The 18,787-nt window shown below is 45.9% G+C and overlaps 1 protein-coding gene across 1 annotated transcript; it reads right to left on the bottom strand.

Annotated features, from left to right (window-relative positions):
- Positions 1-7,836: 7,836 nt before the first annotated feature.
- Positions 7,837-11,611, bottom strand: LOC120719539 (extracellular calcium-sensing receptor-like). The gene is made up of 8 exons (XM_040008818.1): positions 11,490-11,611; positions 10,825-11,119; positions 10,444-10,733; positions 9,971-10,266; positions 9,552-9,757; positions 9,184-9,405; positions 8,971-9,094; positions 7,837-8,845 (listed from the first exon to the last, which is right to left on the bottom strand). Exons 1-8 carry the CDS (start codon positions 11,594-11,596, stop codon positions 7,941-7,943), a joined length of 2,445 nt encoding a protein of 814 aa, XP_039864752.1. The 5' UTR covers positions 11,597-11,611; the 3' UTR covers positions 7,837-7,940.
- Positions 11,612-18,787: the final 7,176 nt, after the last annotated feature.

The raw sequence follows: 18,787 nt of genomic DNA on the forward strand, positions 1-18,787 counted from the left end.
AACCAGAGACGGATTAGTAGGATTAACCCATGACAACAAACACTTTCAATAATTAGCTTCTGAGCAAAACTAAAGATTCTCTCACAACGAAGCTCCTGAGATGAGACTAATCAGCTGCAGTTATGTGTTTGCGCTCCAGGTGCGGCGAGACCCCATGGCAGGTACACTATTCGGTCCCAGACTCACAGAGAAACCAGAACACCCAACAGACACACACACACACAAACCGGGAAAATGGGGAACACGAGAACACAAAGCATAAACACTGCGGTCACACTGTGAGGACCACCAGCCCAAGACAGACCAGCAAATATACAGAAGTCCATGAAGCACATGAGCCCTGGGTCCCCAGAGCCAAGCCCATGAAAAAAGATCTGTTTCAATGCATTTACAATGAACCTGCATTCCCTTGTGTGCGATATTAAGTACCTGCTCCTTAAAAAAATATCATTAAATTTTTCTAATTCATTTAAATTATATGGGAAATGTGTTTGGAAGGTTTTGATTCCTGGGTCGATTTGACTGCAAACATAAAAGATACCGGAAGGTGTGCTCCAACTACAGGGGGATCACACTACAGAGCCTTCTTGGGAAAGTCTATGCCAGGGTGCTGGAAAGGAGAGTTTGTCCGCTAGTCGAACCTCAGATACAGGAAGAACAATGCGGTTCCCGTCCTGATCGCGGAACACTGGACCAGCTCTTTATCCTCTCAAGGATACTTAAGGGCAAATGGGAGTTTGCCCAACCAGTCTACATGTGTTTTGTGGACTTGGAGAAGGCATTCGACCGTGTCCCTCGGGGTGTCCTGTGGCAGGTGCTACGGGAGTATGGGGTGTCTGGTCCATTGCTACGGGCCATTCGATCCCTACACAACCGTTGCAAGAGCTTGGTTCGCATTGCCGACAATAAGTTGGACTCGTTCCCGGTAGGTGATGGGCTCCGCCAGGGCTGCCCTTTGTCACCGATTCTGTTCATAATTTTTATGGACAGGATTTCTAGGGGCAGCCAAGTGGCAGAGGGCTTTTACTTAGGTGGCCTCAGAATCCCATCTCTGCTTTTCGCGGATGATGTAGTTCTGTTGGCTTCATCGGGTGATGGCCTTCAGCTCACACTGGAACGGTTAGCAGCCGAGTGTGAAGCAGCGGGAATGAGGATCAGCACCTCCCACTCCGGGTCGGGGATGAGTTCCTGCCCCAAGTGGAGGAGTTCAAGTATCTCAGGGCCTTGTTCGCGAGTGTTCGGAGAAGGGAGCCGGAGATCGACAGATGGATTGGTGCTGCAGCCGCAGTGATGTGGGCGCTGCACCGGTCCGTCGTGGTGAAGAGAGAGTCGAGCGTAAAAGCGAAGCTCTCAATTTACCGGTCGATCTACGTCCCTACCCTCACCTATGGCCACGAGCTGTGGGTAGTGACCGAAAGAACGAGATCGCGGATACAAGCGGCGGAAATGAGCTTCCTCCGAAGGGTGGCTGGCCTCTCCCTTAGAGATAGGGTGAGAAGTTCAGCCATCCGGGAGGGTCTCAGAGTAGAGCCGCTGCTCCTCCACATTGAAAGGAGCCAGCTGAGGTGGTTCGGGTATCTGACAAGGATGAGTGAAGTGTTCCAGGCATGTCCCACCGGAGGAGGCCCCGGAGCAGATCCAGGACACGCTGGTGAGATTATATCTCTCGGCTGGCCTGGGAACGCCTTTTTGTTCCCCCGGATAAGCTAGAGGAGGTGGCTGGGGAGAAGGAGGTCTGGGCTTTTCTGCTTAGGCTGCTGCCCCCGCGACCCGGGCCCAGATAAAGCGGAAGAAGATGGATGGATGGATGGATGGTTGGATGGGTCGATTTGACCGCAAACATAAAAGACATGTGTTTATAAATCAATCAATCAATCAATCTTTATGTATAAAGCACTTTTCATACAAAAAAAATGTAGCACAAAGTGCTTTACATGGTTAAAAGCTGCCCACCCCACCCCACCCTTCAACTCACTCCCCACACTCTCATTAACATAAACGATGTGAATACACACATATCCCCCCCCCCCACACACACACACACTTAAAGAGTAAAATTGGGCTGGGTACGCATGAGCCAAGTGAGGAAACACTATAACAGGGAGCCGTCTGCACCGGGAGCCGGTCACAGACCGCAGCCTCCAGGCTGGGCACACAGCAGGAGGGAGACAAAGAAGCCCCCCAGCCAGGCTGAGAGGACCCCCAGAGCCCCAGCAGCCACGGTCGATCACAGCCCCGGTGCAGAGAGCGCCCTCCGAGGAAACACTGGAGATATGACACAATAGGATATATACAGGGTAAAACGATAAAATAAATAAGAACGGTATACAATATAAATATAAATATAAATAGAGTAAGAAGATTAAAAAATGAATAAGAATAAAATCAATAAATATTAGGTAAAGCCTAAATTAATAATAGAATAACAGGATAGAATAAATAAGCATAAAATGCATAAACGTTAAGTAAAAGCTAAATTAAAAAGGTGGGTCTTGAGCCTGTTCTTAAAAACATGTACGTTCTCTGCGGCCCTGAGTGCCTCCGGCAGGCTGTTCCACAGACGAGGACCATACCACTGAAAAGCTGCCTCTCCGTGAGTATGTGTCCTGACTTTAGGGACAATCAAAAGGCCAGTACCAGAGGACCTCAGGGTCCGCGAGGGTTCATATGGTAAAAGCAGATCTGAGAGATAAGAAGGCCCAAGACCATTAAGACATTTAAAAACCAATAAAATAACTTTAAAATCGATCCTGAAACACACGGGCTGCCAATGCAGCGATTCTAAAACCGGTGTAATGTGGGCCCGCCCTCTGGTCTTCGTCAGCACACGAGCTGCCGAGTTTTGTAAAAGTTGTAAAGTTGAAATATTCTTTTTAGGAGTGTTTATTGTGATATAATAGGTTAAGAAGAGAGTGGAGTAGTTTTTTGTTGTTGTTGTTGTTGTTGCTAACGGCTTCAAAAAATTGAATCTACTGCAGCGAATTTATTGGGACATTTAGAATATCTGCATCAACTGCAAGCTTTAAAAGCAGTCAACTGACCTTTTTATTTAGATTTTTTTTTCTTCTAATGAAGAATTTACTGTATGGAGGTTCACCAACTTGTCTACAGTTGTTTGATTTTGAAATGGGAGTGGGTGCAATTCAGGACTCATTGAAAAGCCAGAAACACCAGCCATAATGTGGCTCTGTATTCTAGTGATGGGAATTATTCACTGCACGAATAAACTTTCTGAATGCTTTGTCTATATGTGCAATTCCAAGCAGGAAAACACTCTCCCAAAACATCATCCCAGGCCTTTTATGACAAAAAATGTGCGTCTTCTTTTTGTTTTGCATATTTTAATTTATATTTTGTTGTGTTGTGGTTTGCAGTGTTTTGTGTTGTTTCACTTTAAATTTGTTTAAAGGAAAAATCTGAAAATTTAAATATTTAAATAGTTAAAAGTTGAAATGTAAATAGTTGGTTTTTGTATTTTATAATTTATTTATTACATTTTATGTGGAATGAATAAGTAAAAGTATATTTATGGTAGCCCCTAGAGACAAAGCACGTACAAACTCCGAAGCACGTAAAACTCAGAAGGACGTGAAACCTTCGGAACACGAGCAGCATGGAATGGCTGCCACTAAAAACACACACCCACTAGGAGACTCCCACAACTATTACAATAGTAGGGCAACCCCTTATCTTTTATAACCATAGGGGGTTTACAATGGGTGTTTGTGTAAACTGTTTGTCACAGAAATAAAAGGCTGCAGGGGAAGCCGGTTCTTCGAAGTGGTCTGACACCGAGGGCAGAAGGGCTGCTCTGAGATCCTTCCCTTGATAGCATGTGAAAAACCGGTTGGATGTTTCTCTGTGCCCTCTGTTCTGTGTTTAGTCTTCTCTGCCCATATGTTCCCCCTGTGTTGTTACCTTCTGTGTCTCCCTCTGTGTGACTGTCTATATAGTGATGTGAGTTATTGTGCTTTGCTCCCACTCCTTGTGTTCTGTGTTTTCCTCTTCCCTTTGTGTATTTCTTCATGTTCTCTCCCTCTCTCTCCAGGCTGTTTCTCTGTACTTCCTGTGTTACGTTTAAGGTCCACATCTTGGTGTCAGGGTTTCCAGTTTAGTATCCTCCCCGTCCTGTCAAGTGTAATTGTCCTCAGCTGTGTTGCCTGTGTGCTTCCACTTCCCTCATTACCTTCTGTGTATTTATGTCAGAGTCTCCCTCTGTTCCGTGTCGCGTCATCCCTCATGGCTTTGTTTCCCTGTGTTTCCTTGCGGCTCAGTTTATCATTTCCCAGTTTAGTTTAGTTCTCTGTTTTCCCTGTACTCAGGCAATATAGCAGTGCTTTTGAGTTTAGGTCCAATCCCTGCCTGCACACAGCCGGATCATGACATTTATGCCAACTTATTCCCATGGGAATCATAAATGAAAACTTTTAGTTCATCTGAGCAGACACGTATCACATGCGGAGTTCCCCAAGGTTCCATCTTGGGACCCCTTCTGTTTAACATTTACATGCTCCCACTGGCACAGATTCTAAAGAACAAATTCAAATTCAAATTCAAATTCAAATTTTATTTGTCACGTACACAGTCATACACAGTACGATATGCAGTGAAATGCTTGGACAACTGCTCGTGACCCAAAGAAAACAAAAAAAGGAAAGGCTATGAATAAGATAGGAATAAATATGAAAAATTAAAAAGAAAAATAAAAAGGGTAAATTTAACTAGGAAGGAATAAAATATAAATTAAGGTTAAAAATGAAATAACTAATGAAATAAAAAAATGAAATAAATGAACAACAAAATAAACTATCACACTTATGCAGATGACACACAAATATATATCACAATGTCACCAGGAGACCGAGGCCCCGTACAGGCTCTTGGTAAATGCATTGAGGAAATTAATGACTGGTTGTGCCACAATTTTCTCAAGCTAAACAAAAACAAAACTGAAGTAATAGCCTTTGGTGCCAAAGAAAAAGGATTACAGGTCACCAGAGAACTTCAATCTATACACCTAAAAACTAGGGGTGCAACAATACTCATATCGATATCGATATATCGATATACTTTCGGTTCGGTACGCATATGTATCGAACAATACAATTTTTTTTATTTATTTTATCAACTTTTCTTCTGACAATGCTGTCTGTGTTGAGCGCTCAGTGGATCAGCGTTCGACTACTCCGCCTAGGCTGCACTGTCAAGCGCAGATCCACTGAGCGCAGCGCAAGCTAGCAAGACAGAAGCTAAGCTCGTTGCAACATGACGACTGCCTCAACGCTACCCGAAAATGAACCTCCCCAACCCTCATTCAGATCTGGCCTTTGGAACTATCTTGGTTTTCATGTGAAGCATGACCCTGATTGTAAGCGCGTCATGGACAAAAGTAAAACAGTATGTCGGATGTGCCACGCAATGCTCAATTGGTGGGAACTAGTGCGTTTGCGCAGTTAGCTTTTTAACGTGTTGACGCCGTCCAGCCCCACGCACGGAGCGATCCGCGGTAACTCATTTACGAAGATTTACTGCGTTATTTTAACGAGATTAACGCTGACAGCACTAGTGGGAACACAATGAATATGACTGCACATTTGCGCCGACATCATCCTAGTGCAAAGACAAGTGGAAGCAGACAAAAACAACAAGCACGCTTGCTACAAACTTTACCCGAGTAGTTAGACAGCCGTTAGCACATGATTCTCCTTATGGGGACCTGATGTGTTTAATATGCTGCTGTGAATACACCCCCTGTTGTTTCAGCAACATTAAATTTAAAAACTGTACTTCTGAGTTAAAATATATATTTATAATTGTAATAAATGACAAATTAAAAAGGCATGAACATTTTTTGTATCGAAAAATATCGAACCGTGACACCAAAGTATCAAACCGAACCGTGAATTTTGTGTTTTGTTGCACCCCTACTAAAAACCACAAACCAGGCAAGAAATTTGGGTGTAGTGATGGATGCAGACCTAAACTAAGAAAAACACATTAAGACAATAACAAAATCAGATTACTATCACCTCAAGAATATTTCAAGGATAAAAGATCTGATGTCTCAACAAGACCTGGAAAAACTAGTCCATGCATTCATCTTTAGTAGGCTTGATTACTGTAACAGCATCTTTACAGGTCTACCTAAAAAATCAGTCAGACAACTACAGTTCATTCAGAACTCTGCTGCTCAAGTCCTCACTAAGACCAAAAAAGTGGACCACATCAGTCCAGCTCTGAGGTCTTTACATTGGCTGCCTGTCCGTCAGAGGATAGACTTTAAAGTTCTGATGCTGGTCTATAAAGCTCTGAATGGTTTAGGACCAAAATACATCAGTGACCTCCTGACCCAGTATGAACCTTCATACTAAACCCTCATATGAACCCTCAGGTCATCTGGATCTGTTTTTTTATGAGTTCCCAGAGTCAGAACCAGACACGGAGAAGCTGCATTCAGCTTTTATGCTCCATATATCTGGAACAAACTCCCAGAAAGCCTCAGATCAGCTGAAACACTCAGTTTATGCTCATTGGTTTCAGTTTCACTTCCTTCACATCTCGCTATATGTGATTATTTCCAGCTGTGCACTCCTGTTTCTCATTCCCTTCTCCCTGGTGTATTTAAGCCCTGTGTTTTCCTCTGTCCATTGTTGCATTGTACCATCTCAGTACTGTGTGTTTCCTCTGTGCTCCTGGTTCCTATATTTTATTTATCAGCTCCAAGTTTCTAGCTTCTTTGTTTCTAGTTTTCTGGTTTCCTGAGTTCCTAGTTTCCTAGCTTCTAGTTGTTATGTTTTGTTTCTTGTAACTAGTATTCAAGTTTTCACAGCACAATAAAAGCTGCCTCTTTTAGTTTATCCCTCTGTTTCTCTAGTCCTGCATTTGGGTCCTACATCCTGCATATCAGTATGTTTCACATGAGCACTCTGTTTTTATACCTTTCTTAGCACAACTAATGCCACACATTATCAAAAATTCATTAAAAATTTTTTTTACAATGTCCTTCTTCAGTAATAATTACATTTAGACATGTTTGTTATTTTGTGTTATTTGTAATACCTTTTATTTGTTTATTCTAGTGTGTTTGCGATTTGTAATGATATGATGTAAATGATGTATAAAGCTAAGAACAACTGTACAAATAAACCTTAAATACTTGTTTTGTCAAATCTTAAAAAAACATTTGAAAAATTAAAATTGGAAAAAAAGGAAGTGAAAAACATTTTTTCTTTCATTATTTCACCCAAATATAGATTCAGTGCTAATATTTCTGATATTCCTGCGGTTCATCACTCACTGAAAATATATTTTTGTGACTTCCGAGAATTAGAAACTGTGAATGTTGTGTGAATTCAGTTGATAGCATTATAATTCAATATTAACACACCTTTTCTATTGCCATACCCCCTAACCAAGCAAATTGGAACGCTGGAATTATGGAGGATAGGTAAATATTTTTTATTCTGTTTTTCAAAACGCTTCTGAACAGTTTTCTGGTGGGATGGTTTCATTGTTCTGCAATGAGAAATCGCTGCCGTGTGCTTACCTATGTAACATTCACGTGTCTGGCACATTTCAGGGTAACATTCAGATGAATGCATGAATCCTAATATCATTTGGAATTTGTACTAGACATATGCACACACAGGATATTAAATTTACATTTGGAACTTTTTAATTACCATTGGTTGTATTGAACAACTCAAAAACAGGACTCAGAATAAGATATTGTTATAATGAAATGTGAATTTTATTTTTGTGCCTTGAAAAAAATAAATCTCACACAAATACATTGAAAGATACTAAATCATTTGAAAATTATTACTAAAAAAGCACATATTAAGTGTTTGATTTGAGCTGAAACTGAAAATCAAGAGCTTGTGTTGAAGAAGTATGTTTTGAAATTCTTATCGCCATATTAAGTATGAAACCTCTAAATCCTATGATACATTTTTATTCATGACATATTTTTTGGTGTTCTTCTCGGGCTTAAACAGTATGATGAAACACTTTGGAGCAAATATACACATTATTAGTCCAAAGCTGGAGGCCAGAATGGCAAAAATCTCCACAACTACAGTGAATTTCCCAGGAGAGCTGACATATGCTGGGATAAAGGTGATCCACACTGCACAGAATATCAACATGCTGAAGGTGATAAACTTGGCTTCATTAAAATTATCAGGTAATTTGTGGGCTAAGACAGCTAAAACAAAACAAAAGGCAGCAAGTAGGCCTATGTAACCGAGCACAGCCCAGAAGCCTACAGCAGAGCCTAAATCACATTCCAGTATGATTTTCTCCTTGTATGCGGTTAGATTTTTAATTGGGAATGGAGGGCTAAGTACCAACCAAATAGTACATATTAAAACTTGAATAAAGGTGAAAGACACAACAGTTATTCTTTGTTGTGGAGGACCAAACCATTTCATCACATTGCTACCTGGAAGTGTAGCTTTAAAAGCCATTAAAACCACTATAGTTTTCCCAAGTACACAGGAGATACAGAGTACAAAGGTGATCCCAAATGCAGTGTGACGCAGCATGCAGGACCACTCTGATGGTGCTCCAATGAAAGTTAATGAACATAAGAAACACAGAGTCAGTGAGATGAGCAGCAGGAAGCTCAGCTCAGAGTTGTTGGCTCGGACAATTGGAGTTGTCCTGTGATGAAAGAATACAGCCCCAGTCATAATGGCCAGACAAGCACCCAGAACTGAAAATCCAGCGAGGATGATTCCAAGGATGTCTTGAAATGAAAGAAATTCTACAGGCTTAGGGATACAAGTGTCTCTCTTTGCATTAGGCCAGAATTCCTTGTGGCAGGGTATACAATCAGTTGAATCTGAATTAAAAAAACGTAAATAAATAAAGAGAGATGGAAAGATGACTTCTACCAATAATTCCTTCAATGTCTCTCTTATGCACAGTAAAATAATTTTGAATATATGTTAAATCATTTTATTTTACCTGTTGTATTACTAGTCTCTCCTTCAGGACACAGTATACAGTCATAGCAGCAGATGGGTTTTCCTTTCTGCAGCACTTTACGAGTTCCTGGAGGACAACTGGCACTGCACACTGACACTGGCACCTGTGAGAGATAAAGCCAAAACAAAAGACGGAAATATAAATGTGCAATCCTCCAAAGTGCAGTGTGGATCTTGTCTTTTGATTCATTACTTGAGTGCCATCCTCCATCCAGGTTATGTTCTGGTTAATCTGGAAATCATGGCCCTCTGGCAGTGATGCATCATAAAGCCCTACTGTTACCAACTCTGTTTTTCCAGTTTCACTCTTCTGCCAGTTAACCAACTCGTAAATCGCCACAGGATCCCCATTAGCATTAAATGACACACCATAACCATTTCGGGAAAAATTTACTTTCTTCAGCTCTGCTAAAATCTTTAAGATAGAAAGCAAGAGAAGAGAAAGAAAAAAAAATGGAAATATTTTAGAACTACTAGTATTTGATTTCATGAAGAATACCTTAGTGGTAAAAAAAAAAACAAACAAAAAGAAACTGGCATTATTATTTAATTTGAGCTGACCTGTTTGGACTCTAACTTGTTTAGTTTGTCACACTTAGCTATGCCATTGGTTCTCTGACACACTGTATTATGGATGGCATGTGCTATTGCATACATAGCCTTGTACACCATGTTAGTAATTCTGAGCTGAGATGTGTCAGTATACGGGATTTGAAGATTCTGTATGTCTTCAGTTCCATCACATATCTTCTTGTCAACAACAGGACCTAAACAATAGAGGACACAGGGACTGTTTCATCACTGCAAGATTTAAAATTTCATTAACACATTTTCATTTCCTTTTTTAAAATGGGACAAAATCACTACATTAACTGAGTGCCTAAACCTCACCCCAGAGATCAGAACATAAAGTTTCAATATTATTTAACCTTATACTTGAGCAAAACAAAAGTTGCTAAAGATCAGAAGGATTTTCTCACTTTTTTTCATTTTGCAGTTGAACGATTCCTCCCAGAACTCAGTAAGCATAGGGGATGTAGCTACTTGAGAGGGAGACAAATTAAGCAGGAAATCTCTGAAACCGGGGATTACAGACTTCTGAATCCCAAATCCAATGGCCCCAGCACAGAAACTGTACCTCATTAATTCTGTGTTCGTTACCCATGCCTCGCTGCCTATCCACTGGCGAGGTAGAAAAGGCTCATGTGAAAGCTCCTCCAACAGGACCCTCATGTCCCCAGGAGCTGCAAATGCCACAATAACCACTGCTGTAGACCTTAAGAAAGAATGCAATACATTTAGAAATGTCTTCTTTTTTACAAGAATTAATCTAATTGTTTCAGTTTGCTATATGACAGTAGTAAATAAATACATAAAACAATAAGCAGAATTAATGGATGGATGGATTTCTTTAAGCAAATCTCAATCTAAGCAAAACATGTCATGTAGAGACCTGCGGATAACATCTGCTACTTCTTGGATCCTGTTACGTTGGTGAGTCCGATAGAAAGATACAGAATATTCCACACAGATTCCCTCTTTTTGTGCTGCTTCTAGAAAAGATGCCATGCCACTATTTCCATAATCTGAATCCGAACGAACAGCACCTATCCAAGTCCAGCCAAAGTGCTTTACCAGCTTGGCTAGCGCTTCAGCTTGGAAATGATCACTGGGGATTGTTCTGAAAAAATTCGGGTACTGCTGCTTGTCAGACAAACATGCGCAAGTTGCATAATGGCTCACCTAAAGCAAAAGAGGAAACAAAACTATTTTTAGGACAGCACAATCAAAACTTATTTGCATGCTTATTAGAAATACAAAGATTGCCATTTACTTGAGGAATATTAAAAGACCCAAGGATGCGTGACATGCTGATGGATGGTGTAGACCCAGACTCACCAACAATAGTCATCACCATACCAGATTGTGAGCAGTTACCACCTGTGTAAAACACAGGGTCCAAGCTATTTAGCAACTGAAATGCCACATGCACTGCCACGGGCACTGATGAACATGAGTCAAAGATCTGATACCCGAGCCTTATCCCGGGCAGAAGCTCTGTGCTGTTGTTAATCTCTTCAATGGCAAAAACCATTGCTCGTGAGAAGCGCAGCTCACGGGTATCAATGCTGTAAAAAGAACATCAACTCCCTGTTAGAATCTGCACAACATAGATTTAGGATAGTTTAGCTTTAACATAAAAAAGACAGTAGGGAACTATTAACTGCAATTCATTTGAGGATAAAATATAAGGGTTAAATTCATCACACGAGAGCAGTAACTGAATTCAAAGCAAGGCAACAAGGCATTCATAAAAGAGTTAACACAGTATAATTTTTGTTTTGAAGAAAATAAAGTGTCAGTATCCGTATTTTTAAAACTGTGGATTTAGCATACATTGCAAAATGAATTTTTTTTTTTTACCTAGCACTACACAAAAGGACCACAACACTATTGAACATCATACAGGTTTGTCATCCAGTTCTTCCACTTACTGACCTCCCACTGCATCTTACTGGCTCAGGCATGGTAGTGTAGTCATGGTTTACTGTTTGCATGAAGTAGTGAATAGAGAAAACACCACCAATAACATAGTCCCCATCCATTGAGAATGCAGGGATACGAGTGCTACCCTGCAGCTTACATTTCATAGAAGAAGCCACAGATCTATCCTGAGCCTCTGTAGGCATTTGATCCAGACCATCTAGAGATAGATCTAAGGCAAGAGCTGATTTCAGCTCAACTAAATACAGATATAATTTCAGACAAATAAATACAGCTGACAGCTCCATCCCGCCTGATGTCAGGCATCTGTTATGGGTGTGTTTTCACTCATTTATATAGTTATTCAAAGGCTGTGCTACGTGTTCATCATGACATGGTGTTATAGTGGTCTTTGAGAAAGTCATAATATTCTATGATCTATATTTTACAACATCTAAGATGTTGAAAATATCATGTAAACTTAAGGTATTGTAGAAACAAATATGAAATTACTATGTGAGAACAAGTAATGTCAATGTAATTACCAAAAGTAATAATAATAGACAACCAATGGATTTGATTATTGTGCTTACATTACTAGCTATTACTATTACTGTTAGATTATAATTATGTGATAGTATTTTTATATTAAGTATTTAGTTTTTTTTATCTTAAAGTATAACCTTAACTATTTTAAATAAACCTCAAATATATTAAATGAATCTCAAATATAGAAAAGAAACTCTGAATATATTGACTGAAACTTGACTATATAGAATGAAAGTCTGAATACATTTATTAACCTTTATTTAACGAGGAAAATCCCATTGAGATTAAAAACCTCTTTTTCAAGGGAGACCTGGCCAAGATAGGCAGCAGCAGGTGTCTCACAGTTACAGAAATTAATACATTAATAAAAATATGAATATATTGAACAAACTTGAATATATCTGTTTCAGTTCAGTTTCAGTTTTATTTGCAAGTCATATGTTAGTTAGACGAGCAGAAGACTCAGATGTCACTCAGCAGTATAATACAGTAAGAAATATTACATATGTATATACATATGGTAGTTAGTACACTGTTGCACAGAGTAAGAGTTTTTATTTTTATTTAAAAACTAATAAAAATGGAGTGACCAATGCAGAGTGCAGTATGAACTTGTGAAATTGTAGCACAGCTTCTGTGTGCATCCTGTGAAGTGTGATGTGTGTGTGTTTAAGTGTTGTAATTGAGGTTTCGAATGGCTTGATGGTAAAAGCTGTTGTTGGGTCTTGTAGTCCGAGCAGACAGACTCCTGTAACGTCTGCCAGACGGTAACAAGGAGAACAGCTGATGTGCTGGGTGGCTGTGGTCCTTGATGATGCTGTGTGCTTTACCGAGGCACTGTTGAAGATAAATGTCCTGAATGGCAGGAAAGCCTCATGCCAGTGATGTGCTCTGCAGCTTTCACCACCCTCTGTAGTAATTTATGGCTGCTGGCAGAGCAGCTTCCATACCAAACTGTAATGCAGCTCGTTAGCAAGCTCTCAATCGCACACCTGTAGAAATTTGAGGTGATGTTGGCATTCAGGCCAAACTGCCTCCTCAGAAAGTAGAATCGCTGGCAAGCTTTCCTGATTGCAATGTCTGTGTGAAGGGTCCAGGAGAGATCCTCGGTGATGTTGACTCCAAGAAATTTGAAGTTGCTTATCCTTTCAACCTTGACACCGTTGATGTGGATGGGCTCGTGTTCCCCGACTGATCGTTTCTGGTAGTCCACTATCATTTCTCTTGTTTTGCTGACTTCGAGAGACAGGTCATTGTCTGTGATGAGGCCTATGATGGTTGTGTCAGCCGCACACTTAATAATGGTGTTGGACTTATGTTTAGCGACACAGTCATGCGTGAACAAGGAATATAGGAGGGGGCTAAGCACACATCCATATGGCATTCCTGTGTTTAGGATGAGTGATGAGGTGGTGTGCTTACTAACTCTCACAACCTGGGGCCTGTTTGTGTGGAAGTTCAGAATCCATCTGCAGATTGGTGTTCCCAGCCCAAGGTCGATGAGCTTCGAGGCAAGTTTTGATGGGATGATGGTTGTGGCGGAGGTGTGGTCCGGGGCGCGGCTGCAGGGGAGGAGTGGTGCAGTGAGCTCAACGGGGCGGTGCTGGTAAGAACAGCTGATGGCGATTTTGGACTGATGGTGGTTTTCCTTTCCTTTATATAGTGAGGCGGAGAGGAGCGGAGGAGAGAGACGCTGGGGAAACCGACCGCTGTCAGACGGTGTTCTGTTGTAATTCAGTGCACACTCTTAATAAATGTGGGATCTGATGACAACGACCTGTGTGTGGGTGTATCTGTGCCTAGCGTGTGTCACAAGTGGTGCCGAAACCCAGGAGCCTGCCGGTGTGGGGATGTCCGACCCCCAGGCTGCGCCGCCCTCCCAGCCTTTGCAGTTTTTGGCGCAGATGCTGGCGGAGATGGCGAAGATGAGCCACGACCATGCGGCGGCCCAGCGGGCTCACCTGGCTGCGCTGCAGGAGCAGACGGACCGGCAGACTCTGGTTCCGGAGCGGCTGGTTGGCGCCGCTGCCCCGCCGAAGCCCCCACCGCTGTCGGTGGCGGTGCCCCGGATGGGGGACGGGGACGACCCCCAGGTTTTTCTGGAGACTTTTCGTGCCACGGCGGAGGCCTGCCAGTGGCCGCAGGTGGAGTGGGCTCCGCGTTTGCTTCCTCTGCTGTCGGGGGAGGCTCGGACGGCGGCCCTGAGTCTGCCGCCGGCTTCGAGGGGCAGCTTCCAGGATGTGAGCCGGGCGGTGGTGGACAGGTTGGGGCTCACCGCTGAAGATCATCGCCGGCGGTTCCGGGCCTGTCGGCTGGCCGTGGCGGATCGGCCGTTTGCTTGGGCCCGGAAGCTACATGACGCGGCCGTACGCTGGCTGCAGCCGGGATCGTCAGAGGGCGAGACGCTGCTGGTGGACAAAGTGGTGCTGGAGCAGTTCGTGGAGGGGCTGCCTGCGGAGACGGCGAGATGGGTCAGGTGCCACCATCCCGCGAGTCTGGAGGTGGCGGTTACGTTGCCGGAGGACCACCTTGCCGCTAGAGCGGGAGAGCCCGGGGACAGCGGCCGGAGGCCGAATAGACAAGCCCCGGTGCAGGCACCGAGGCGCCGGGTGCCTGCGCCAGGGCAGGCAGAGCAGACGCTGGCGTTGAGCCCCACTAATCCTTTTGCTGCGTTTGTGCCTTCCCAGGGATCGGACCTGAGCAGTGCCGCCCCTGAGCCACGGAGAGCAGCACAGACGCCGGGGCAGGAGTGCTGGATGTGCGGACAGCCGGGACACCTGAGGAGGGACTGTCCTTTGATGGAGGTGGGGCAGGTGTTCCGCGTTGCCGGTGCTCCAGCACCCTCTCCCAGTCCGGGAGGGACATACAGCATTCCGGTAAGGACTCGAGGGTGTATACGCCATGCTTTGGTGGACACGGGCTGCACGCAGACCCTCGTGCACCAAAGCTTGGTTCGCCCCGGGGCATTGCTGGAGGCAGAATGGGTGGTGGTGAGGTGTGTGCATGGTGATGTTCACAGGTATCCCATAGTGCCGCTGTTATTAAAGTATAAGGGCAAAACGCATAGAGTAACGGCTGCGGTTAGCCCGCGCCTGTCGCATCCCCTAATTCTGGGTACGAATTGGCCGGGGTTTTATCATCTGTTGGGACAGTACGCGGGGGTGCGGTCACGACCGCTAGTAGCATGTAGTGTCTGCGCGGCGCTCAGTGGTGACGCGGGGTCGTCCGACACTGACTCTGGGGAGGGGGAGACGGCGGGTCCTTCACAGGTAGCCCTGCCGGCTCCGGAAGTTCCCCCCCACGGATGATTTCCCACTGGAACAGTCTCGTGACGACACCCTACGCTCAGCCCTTGACCAAGTGATTGAGATTGATGGTCACGTGGTGCGCCCCGAAGCCGTGCGGACCTACCCACGCTTCATTTTATCGAAAGACAGGTTATATCGAGTGAGTCGTGACGCTCGCACGGAGGTGACACACACCCAGCTGTTGGTGCCGCAGGGCCGCCGGGAAACGATTTCCCAGGCGGCTCATTATAACCCCATGGCAGGGCATATGGGATACGAAAAAACTCTGGAGCGAATACTGGCCCGATTTTATTGGCCGGGCATCCGAGCGGATGTGCGCCGCTGGTGCGCGTCCTGCCCGGACTGCCAACTTGTTAATCAGCCGGCCATACCAAAAGCGCCTTTGCGTCCGCTTCCACTCATAGAGGTCCCGTTCGAGCGCATTGGCATGGACCTCATCGGGCCGTTTCACCGGAGTGCACGCGGCTACCGCTTTGTATTAGTCCTGGTGGATTATGCAACGCGGTACCCGGAAGCAGTCCCGCTGCGCACCATCTCTGCAAAGAGTGTGGCGCAGGCACTGTTTCAGGTCATCTCCCGAGTCGGAATCCCGAAAGAGATACTGACTGACCAGGGCACGTCGTTTATGTCTCGTACACTGCAGGAACTGTACGAGTTACTGGGCATTAAATCTATTTGGACCAGCGTCTACCACCCTCAGACGGACGGGCTGGTGGAGCGGCTGAATAAGACCTTAAAGTCCATGATTCGTAAGTTCATTAACGAGGATGAACGCAATTGGGATCACTGGCTAGACCCTCTGTTATTCGCAGTGCGGGAGGTGCCCCAGGCCATCCATCCATCCATCCATCTTCATCCGCTTATCCGAGGTCGGGTCGCGGGGGTAGCAGCCTAAGCAAAGAGGTCCAGACCTCCCTCTCCCCAGCCACCTCCTCCAGCTTGTCCGGGGGAATACCAAGGCGTTCCCAGGCCAGCCGAGAGATATAATCTCTCCAGCGTGTCCTGGGTCTGCCCCGGGGCCTCCTCCCGGTGGGACATGCCTGGAACACCTCGCCCAGGAGGCGCCCAGGGGGCATCCTTGCCAGATGCCCGAACCACCTCAGCTGGCTCCTTTCGATGTGGAGCAGCAGCTGCTCTACTCTGAGCCCCTCCCGGATGGCCGAACTTCTCACCCTATCTCTAAGGGAGAGGCCAGCCACCCTTCGGAGGAAGCTCATTTCCGCCGCTTGTATCCGCGATCTCGTTCTTTCGGTCACTACCCACAGCTCGTGGCCATAGGTGAGGGTAGGGACGTAGATCGACCGGTAAATTGAGAGCTTCGCTTTTACACTCAGCTCCCTCTTCACCACGACTGACCGGTGCAGCGTCCGCATTACTGCAGCCGCAGCCCCAATCCGTCTGTCGATCTCCGGCTCCCTTCTCCCATCACTCGCGAACAAGACCCCGAGATACTTGAACTCCTCCACTTGGGGCAGGAACTCATCCCCGACCCGGAGTGGGCACTCCACCCTTTTCCGGCTGAGAACCATGGCCTCAGATTTGGAGGTGCTGATCCTCATTCCCGCTGCGTCACACTCGGCTGCGAACCGCTCCAGTGCGAGCTGGAGGCCCTCACCCGATGAAGCCAACAGAACCACATCATCCGCAAAAATCAGAGATGGGATTCTGAGGCCACCAAAGCGAAAGCCCTCCGCCACTTGGCTGCGCCTAGAAATCCTGTCCATAAAAATTATGAACAGAACCGGAGACAAAGGGCAGCCCTGGCGGAGCCCATCACCCACCGGGAACGAGTCCGACTTATTGCCGGCAATGCGAACCAAGCTCTTGCAACGGTTGTATAGGGATTGAATGGCCCGTAGCAATGGGCCAGACACCCCATACTCCCGCAACACCTCCCACAGGACACCCCGAGGGACACGGTCGAATGCCTTCTCCAGGTCCACAAAACACATGTAGACTGGTTGGGCAAACTGCCACCAAGGAGTTGTTTAACTGCCTCAGTGACCTCGCCCCCGGAAATTGGCGGGTCATACCCCTCATCCCCAGACTCTGCTTCCTCCTCGGAAGACGTGTCAGTGGGATTAAGGAGGTCCTCGAAGTATTCCTTCCACCGCCCGACAATTTTCTCAGTCGACGTCAACAGCGCTCCGCCAGCACTATACACAGCGCAGGTAGAGCACCGCTTTCCCCTCCTGAGACGCCTGACGGTTTGCCAGAATCTCTTCGAGGCAGTCCGAAAGTCTTTTTCCATGGCCTCTCCGAACTCCTCCCACACCCGAGTTTTTGCTTCAGCCACTGCCCGAGCCGCATTCCGCTTGGCCTGTCGATACCTGTCGGCTGCCTCCGGAGTCCCACAGGCTAACCAAGCCCGATAGGCCTCCTTCTTCAGCCTGGTGGCTCCCTTCACCTCTGGTGTCCACCATTTGGTTCGGGGATTACCACCACGGCAGGCACCAACCACCTTGCGGCCGCAGCTCAATGCAGTGCCCCAGGCCTCCATGGGATTTTCTCCCTTTGAACTGCTGTTCGGCAGGAGGCCACGTGGGGTGCTCGACCTGATTAAAGAAAGCTGGGAGGACGGTCCGAGCCCCACCAAGAATGAGATTCAGTACGTGTTGGACCTGAGAGCAAAACTCCACACTTTGGGGAGGTTGTCACGGGAGAATTTGCTCCAGGCTCAGCAGCGTCAGCAACGTCTGTATGACAGAGGGGCTAGACTCAGGCAATTTTCACCGGGAGACAAAGTGCTTGTATTACTCCCTTCTTCTAGCTCAAAGTTGCTTGCCAACTGGCAAGGACCCTTTGTGGTCACACGGCGAGTCGGGGACGTTGACTATGAGGTCGCTCGGTCGGACAGGGGAGGGGCCACGCAGATTTATCACCTCAATCTCCTTAAAGCGTGGAGAGAGGTTGAAACCGCTTCTCTGGTAAGCCTGGTTAAGGAGAGAGATGAGTTGGGGCCGGAGGTGCCAAATTCCATCATCCCCGCCTCCCTCCCTTGTGATGACCATCTCACACAGGCCCAGAGAGCGGACGTTGTCGCGTTACAACAGCGTTTTGCTGACGTGTTCTCCCCCCTGCCCGGCCGGACGTCTCTCATTGAGCATCATTTTGTAACGCAGCCTGGCGTGACGGTGCGTTCACGGCCCTACAGGCTTCCTGAGCATAAACGGCAAATCGTGCAGAGGGAATTGGCTGAAATGCTGAGAATGGGAGTGATAGAAGAGTCGCACAGCGCCTGGTGTAGCCCCATCGTTCTGGTGGTGAAGAAGGATGGGTCTATACGGTTCTGTGTCGACTATCGCAAGGTGAATGAAGTGTCACGTTTTGATGCTTATCCCATGCCCCGGGTCGACGAGCTCCTGGATCGGCTGGGCACGGCCCGTTTTTTCACGCCCCTTGATTTAACCAAGGGCTATTGGCAGATTCCCTTGTCTGCCGAGTCCAAGGAGAAAA

Source organism: Simochromis diagramma, unplaced genomic scaffold, assembly GCF_900408965.1.
Source record: "Simochromis diagramma unplaced genomic scaffold, fSimDia1.1 OVJJ01000344.1, whole genome shotgun sequence".
In the NCBI taxonomy this organism is placed as follows: Eukaryota; Metazoa; Chordata; class Actinopteri; order Cichliformes; family Cichlidae; genus Simochromis; species Simochromis diagramma.